General features: G+C 41.0%; 1 protein-coding gene across 8 annotated transcripts in view; it reads left to right on the forward strand.

The window, feature by feature from the left end:
- Nucleotides 1-44: 44 nt before the first annotated feature.
- LOC106873773 (E3 ubiquitin-protein ligase MIB2) overlaps nucleotides 45-7,914 on the forward strand; it is a 58,923-nt gene continuing 51,053 nt past the window's right edge. Inside the window, exons 1-3 of one of the 8 annotated variants that reach the window (XM_014921273.2) lie at nucleotides 45-69; nucleotides 2,785-2,851; nucleotides 7,321-7,435. In XM_014921273.2, the coding sequence (XP_014776759.1) occupies nucleotides 2,838-2,851; nucleotides 7,321-7,435 (129 nt within the window). In that variant the 5' untranslated portion in view covers nucleotides 45-69; nucleotides 2,785-2,837. Of the gene's footprint in view, nucleotides 70-592; nucleotides 718-961; nucleotides 1,252-1,794; nucleotides 2,252-2,375; nucleotides 2,495-2,518; nucleotides 2,683-2,763; nucleotides 2,852-7,320; nucleotides 7,436-7,914 lie in introns of those variants that run through there. The other 7 variants (XM_014921276.2, XM_014921277.2, XM_014921272.2 and 4 more) reach the window with 7 other exon arrangements.

The following is a 7,914-nucleotide window of genomic DNA, read 5'->3' on the forward strand; positions in this document are numbered from 1 at the left end:
AATCTGCCAGCAAGCACGACCTGCCTGTTCTAGGAACTTTCATGGGCCAAACCAAGGATCCGACAACCGGTAAGCAGGATCTTATACCTTACATAGTCACCAAGATCTCTGATCTTAATTTGCTGGGACGAAATGCTATCCAGACTCAGGGAATTTCCGTAGACACTGCTCTAGGTTTGAAAAGCATAGACAGCCAAGCCAAGAGGGAATGTGCAGAAGGGATATATCCAAAGACCTCAAGTGAGCCCTATGTTTCCCTGCAGCAAGATTGTCACAACATGTGTGATGAATTTCCAGATCTTTTCAAGCAAGAATTGGGATGTCTCAAGAATTTTGAACTGGAAGTGAAGTTCAAATTAGACGCAACACCAATCTTTCACAAGGCACGTCCGGTCCCATTTGCTCTTCGTGATGACCTAGCCAAAGGTTACGAAGAAGGCATCGCCAAGGGAATCTGGAAGCCTGTCCAGTTCAACGAATACGGAACGCCAGTGGTACCGATTCGTAAAGCACATGCTTCAAGCAACCTGAAGCCCAAACTACGGATTTGTGGTGACTACTCTGTGGGAATTAATGACCAACTTGCTGATCACCGTCATCCAATGCCACTCCCTGCTGAACTGATGCAGAAACTCGGAGTTGGATTCGGATATACATGTGACGATGCTTTTGCCGATTAAGCTAAACTACCCACCACAAATTCCTCTGCAAATTAAGGTATATAAACCTCGCTTTATGAGACGCTCTCATATGTTAAATACATTACCACACACACACTACATTATACATAAACACTACACTACATAGATATACATTACCAAAATGTTTACTTTTGAGAGTGTTTTATTTCTGGAAAATGGGTGAAAAGATGATGGAGACGACGTGGAAGATAAAGTAAAGAAAGAGAGCGAGAGAGAGGAAGAAAGAGTGTAGGGGCGTGCGGGTGGGAGGATGTAGAGATATCATTTACATAGAGTGTATGAGCTGGCAGATGGTGATTGGCTGACATATACACACTACATTATACATTCACATACATAAACACTACAGTACAAAGATATACATTACCTCAAGCAAATACACGCACAATCATCCTTCCATGAGGAGACGACGCCTTTATTCTTGCTTTCGCAATTCTTGGTTTGTTCAAAAGATCGCAACAAAAGTTGGACGAAGCAAATTGCTGACTCTTACAAAGCATTCCTGAGACGAAGACTTTAGGCTGCGATTGAAACGCAATTATCGACTTTGGTAAATACTTTTTTTTTACTAATTATCCTAATTAACAAATGGTTTATTCATTCGTTATAAACCTGAATAATGACATTCATCTCTGTCAAACGGATTCTTGAAATACTTTACCTCGAATCCAGCTGAATCTACCTTTACAATTAGAGTTAAAGGCACTGTCATAGTATTAGCTGTCAGAAGCGAAAGTAGAAAAATCTAAACAAGGAATGTTACTGCTGGTTTGAGTTGAAATCTGTTTCTTTGGCTACTGACTGGCCGGGGCTATCTGTCTATCTATCTATCTATCTATCTATCTATCTATCTATCTATCTATCTATCTATCTATCTATCTGTCTGTCTGTCTGTCTGTCTATTTCTCGTCCACCTTCGTTTGTTTCCGTAGAATTTATCAAATTAGAAAAAAAAAACTTTTTGGCTACTTCCATCATGCTAGCTCCACACGAGGGGCATATTTTTGGGGTAAATATATTTTTGCATTATTCATTATTGTTTTTAAAAACAAATCACATACACCAATCAGCACCACCAATGACCACCACCACCACCACGCGTAATCCAAAGTTGGAATTAATCACCGCGATATTGCCATCGCCACCGCTACAACAGAAAATAGTATTAATTGGCTTAAGAGACATGGACTTTTAAATACCCCAAAAATATGCCCCTCCTGTGGAGCTAGCATGATGGAAGTTGCCATATCCGTACTACTCTGAAATGTGATTTTTTTTAGCTGTTTATAAATAAATCACACACGTGATTGAAGTTACCTGTTTATATATAAGTCACACACGTGATTGAATATCATAGTACTGGCTGCACAACAACTTATGATAACCTTCCAGTATAGGGAAATAATGGTCAAACCAAAGCGTTTGACCCGAGTTCAAAAATATAAAAAAAAACTAGTGTAATAGGTGTAAAACAACTTGCTGTGAACGAATATGAAGAAAAAAATGCGCGCTCGCGAACGGGTGGGGTGAGGAGAGTACGGATAATACTAGTAAGACGTTAAAGTTATTTCCCTTGTATTTTTATTTACTTTTCTACCTCCCGAAACTGGAAGATTACCTATATATATATATATATATATATATATACACACACATGTATTTCCAAGCATATACACAGACACATGCTATCACACGCATACATCATCATCATCATCGTCGTCATCGTTTAACGTCCGTTTTCCATCATGCTGCCAACCCATGCCAGTTGTCCAAATATATCTAAATATATAAGTGTATGTCTGTGTGTGCATAAATATATAACTTTTCAAACAGTTGTGTACAGTTTTGTCATCAATGAATTGATTTAAATTTAACAACATTCAGAATGAAATAGAGATAAATATTGAAGATGAAGATGCGCAATATGATATAATGAAAAAAAAAAAGAAGAAAATATAAGGAATAAAAGACAAAATTCCAGGTTTAAATAGCAGTAGCTTTCGTTGGTTGTGAAAATTTGCCTCCTATTTAAGAAGACACATTTATTGTTTAGGAACTGAAGATTATTTATTTCTTTTTGCAGACAAAAGCGAAATTGCAACATCTGACGATTACGAATCATATTTCTAACTGAAAATGTTTCTGTGGCGGTAATTAAAAGTTTTTCTTCTCTTAAATATTGTTTTATGTTAAAACTGGAAATAGATTTATTATATAATCACATATATATATCATCATCATCATCATCATCATCATCATCATCGTTTAACGTCCGCTTTCCATGCTAGCATGGGTTGGACGATTTGACTGAGGACTGGTGAAACCGGATGGCAACACCAGGCTCCAATCTAAATTTGGCGCCTGGTGTTTCCATCCGGTTTCACCAGTCCTATATATATATATATATATATATATATATATATAATAGGAAGATGTTACAAAGAGAAAATAGAAATTACACAGGGACATGTAAGGGAAAAGTAAGAAGAAAACTAAGCGAAAATACACATTGGAAACCGAAAAGAATAAAGGCTTTTTATGAAAAGTAACGATAGATATATACAATTATATGAACTGAAGAAGGAATAAAAGTAATAAATGTGCTCTGACGAGGGCTTTGTGGATTGTGCTGAGTAGATATCCATGAAGGATATCGCCAAGAATCGGAAACACCAACTTATGATCATACGCCACAGTTAGCATATATATATATGTCATTTGAGCGAGATCGTTGTCAGTGCCGCTGGACTGGCTCCTGTGCAGGTGGCACGTAAAAGCACCCACTACACTCTCGGAGTGGTTGGCGTTAGGAAGGGCATCCAGCTATAGAAACTGCCAAATCAGATTGGAGTCTGGTGTAGCTATCTGGTTCACCAGTCCTCAGTCAAATCGTGCAACCCATGCTAGCATGGAAAGCGGACATTAAACGATGATGATGAATATGTATTTATATCATCATCATCGTCGTCGTTTAACGTCCGCTTTCCATGCTAGCATGGGTTGCACGATTTGATTGAGGACTGGTGAACCGGATGGCTGCACCAGGCTTCAATTTGATCTGGTTTCTACAGCTGGATGCCCTTCCTAACGCCAACCACTCAGAGAGTGTAGTGGGTGTTTTTACGTGCCACCGGCACGAGGGACAGTCACGTGGTACTAGCAACGACCATGCTCAAAATGGTGTTTTTTACATGCCACCTGCACAGGAGCCAGTCCAACGGTAGTGGCAACGACCTCGCTCGAATGATTTTCTAACATGCCACCTACACAAGTGTCAATAAGACGACGCAGGTAACGATCGCGCTCAAATGGTACTATTTATGTGCCACTAGCATGGAAGCCAGACAGCTGCTCTGGCAATGATCACGCTTGGACGGTGCTGTTATTGTTCCACTGGCACAGGTGCCGGTCATCGAATATGGTTCAATTACGATTTCGATTTCATTTGCCCCAACAGGTCTTTGCAAGCCGAGTTTAGTGTCCAATGAAGGAGACGTTGGCATGGGTGCCAGTTGTCGAATTTGGTTCGATATTGATTTCAATTTCAATTCACTTGCCTCAACAGGTCTTCGCAAGCCGAGTTTAGTGTCCAATGAAGTAAAGATACGAATAAGTGAGCTGACTACACTTTTGGCAGAGGCCACAGATTATGCACTCACTTGGCTTGCCGGGTCTTCTCACGTACAGCATATTTTCAAAGGTCCCGGTCACTAGTCATTGCCTCAGTGAGGCCTAAAGTTCAACGGTCGAACTTCACCACCTCATCCCAGGTCTTCCTGGGTCTATCTCTTCCACAAGTTCTCTCAACCGCTAGGGTGTGGCACTTTTTCACACAGCTATCCTCATCCATTCTTGGCACATGACCACACCAGCATAATCGTCTCTCTTGTGCACCACAACTGATGCTTCTTAGGTCTAACTTTTCTCTCAAGGTTTTAACACTCTGTCTAGTATGCACACTGACATTACACATCCATTGGAGCATACTGGCTTCATTCCTTGCAAGCTTACGCATGTCCTCAGCAGTCACGGCCCAAGTTTCACTGCCATGTAGCATGGTGGTTTGTACACAAGCGTCATACAGTCTGCCTTTTACTCTGAGCGAGAAGCCCTTTGTCACTAGCAAAGGTAAGAGCTCTCTGAACTTTACCCAAGCTATTCTTATTCTAGCAGTGACACTTTCAGCACACCCTCCCCCGCTACTAACTTTGTCACCTAGATAGCAGAAGCTATCAACTATTTCTAGTTTTTCTCCCTGGAATGTGACAAAGGTTGTTTTCTCCGCATTTTCAGTGTTTATTGCTCCTGAACATCTGCCACATACAAAAACTATCTTGCTAGTTAGCCTTCCTTTGATATTGCTGCACCTCTTATATATATATATATAGGTATATATAATTGGGTTACATATGTAAAAGAAACTACCTCAAGAGAGTCTCCTGGGCATTTGAGTGAGTGTATGTACTATGTAGTTATTGTTTCTGCACATCTTCCACACATGAAGGCGATCTTATCTGTTAATTTACCTGTGATTCCATTGCATCTCTCATGCTTCCAAAGCTTACTCTAGATGCACCAAATGGAATTATTTCCTATTCCTTTCCTACATACTGAAGAAATCCAATTCCCTGATGGAAAGAGAGCCTGATCTGCTTTCTTGCTAACAGACCAATTTGGCCTTTGCTAGGTTAACTTGAAGGCTCTTTGATTTCAGGTTTTGCTACCATACCTAGATCTTCTCCAATTCTACTTCATATTCTCCAATAAGAGCGAGGTCATCAGCAAATATTAGCTCCCATGGGCATCCAGTTTTGAATTCCTCTGTTGAGAGTGGACTAAGAACAGATCCATAGTGAACCCCGACTGGTACACTAAATTCATTACTTTAATCAAGGCTGACTCTCACCTTGCTGACAGCAATCACTGCTTTACATGGCTTGTACAACTCTAACAAATCACTCCTCCACTCCTAGCTTCCTTAGAGTCCAACAGAGTCTCCAGGTCAATAAAAGCTAAGTACAATGGTTTACTTTTGGCCATATACTTTTCTAGCAACTGTCTTACTAGGAAGATGGCATCCGTGTTACTTATCCTAGGAACAAACCCAAACTGCATCTCATCTAGTTTAATTCTATTCATAATTAATTAAGCTATCACTCTCTCTGTAATTTTCATGACCTGGTCCAGCTGTATGATACCTCTGTAGTTGTATCTATCTAAAGCATCACCTTTACCCTTGTACCAACTAATTATAATACTACTGCATATGTCCATGGTGATGACACCTTCCTGAATAACCTGATTAACTATGCGAGTGACTAGGCTGTATGCCACACTGCTAGCTATTTTAATCATCTCGGCAGTGACACCTGATGGTTCAGGAGCTTTCCTAGGGATGTGTGGGGGTGGGGCGTGGTTGGATGGGGTGTCAATGAAGAGAAAAGGTGGGTAGGAGTGAAGAAAGGAAGGGAGTCAGATGAAGAGAGGAGGAGAGTTGAGTCCACATGGCACAAAGGAGCAAAGAGAAGATTAAATCCAATTCATGGCAAAGGCGGTATTCCAGATGACCCCTGTGCAAAGACGATCCGAACACAAACAGGTGTTGTAGTGAATGACCGGTAGAGCGGAAATGGCACAAGACCAGAGAGTCATTGCCGAGTCTGGTGTCTTGGAGGTGCTCCACAAACTAATCAGCCAAGTGGCGTCCCATTTGACCAATGTACAGAGAAAGGCAGAAAAAGTAGGAGATGCAGTAAATGAGATTGCTAGAAGTGCAGGTAAAGGTGTTGGTGATATAATAGGGATGATGATGGGTGTCTGTGAGAATGGTGATGTTGGAGAGGTAGGGGCAAGTGCAGAAGCATGGGTGGGGGCAGGGGAATGAGCTAGGCTGGAAGGTGGAGTTAGGGAAGAAACTGTGGACCAGGTGGTCACACAGGTTCTGGGCTCGTTTGAAGGAGGGAAGGAGTAGGTTGGGGAAGATGTATGAAGTAGAGGGGTTGGAATGGAGTAACTGGAAGGCTTGGAGAATGGTTCATTGGAGGGGTGGTAGGTGAGGGGAAATGGGAGACGGGTAATGGCGGGGTGCATGTGGAGAGGGAGAGTAGAGGTACTGTTCACAGAATGTGCTCTGGCAAGGGCTGTGTAGATAGTGTTGAGAGGATATCCATGAAGGATGAAGTGGCAGGCCATTAGTTGAGACTGAGTCTCAAAGTCATGGTTGTCACTGCAGAGCCTGTGCAGATGGAGGAATTGGGAATAGGGGATGGAGAGCTTGGTGTGGATAGGATGGGAGAAGTTAAGGAATGAGTGTGAGTTGGTGTGTTTGTGTTCAAAATATAGATTGTCTCCACCTAGCTGATCAACAGACTGTACATTCCAATATTCAGGGTTTAATTGTAACCAATCAGACTGTAATAAGCAAAGTAATATAGACAAAACACAGTGACTGTTGTTTGGAATATTAGTATCAAGAAGAATATTCAGCCATAAATAATACACGACATAAACTGATGTTTCCAATATCTGTGTTATTTTCTCTGATGTTTTACACACATTGTCTTCTGTATATCATTGTTTACATCATTTTATAAAATTTTGAAAACTATTTTATATTTAGGTCAATATCTAGCTGGTATTTTCAAGGGAAAATACAGATTCATGATGTTATTGGAAAAATTAAAAATAGTGACATTAACTACATGAAAAAATTTATTGAAGACCATCCAGATAAAGTAAGTTGTTCTGTATATTGCCTTCTCAAATTTAACTGATTTTTTTTTTTTTAAATTATTTTGTACAATATCAAATTTTCCTAACTAATCACATATTTGTCTGTGATATTTCATTTCTTTCTTCACCTCTTTCCTCTCATCCTCATCATCCTTCATCATCATCATCATCATCATCGTTTAACGTCCGCTTTCAATGCTAGCATGGGTTGGACGATTTGACTGAGGACTGGTGCAACCGGATGGCTACACCAGGCTCCAATCTAATTTGGCAGAGTTTCTATAGCTGGATGCCCTTCCTAACGCCAACCACTCAGAGAGTGTAGTGGGTGCTTTTACGTGTCACCCGCACGAAAACGGCCACGCTCGAAATGGTGTCTTTTATGTGCCACCCGCACAAGAGCCAGTCCAGGGGCACTGGCAACGATCTCGCTCGAAAACCCTACAAGGCCAGTCAGGCGGTACTGGCAACGGTCACGCTC

The sequence above is a fragment of the Octopus bimaculoides genome, chromosome 5, assembly GCF_001194135.2.
Source record: "Octopus bimaculoides isolate UCB-OBI-ISO-001 chromosome 5, ASM119413v2, whole genome shotgun sequence".
Classification (NCBI taxonomy): domain Eukaryota; kingdom Metazoa; phylum Mollusca; class Cephalopoda; order Octopoda; family Octopodidae; genus Octopus; species Octopus bimaculoides.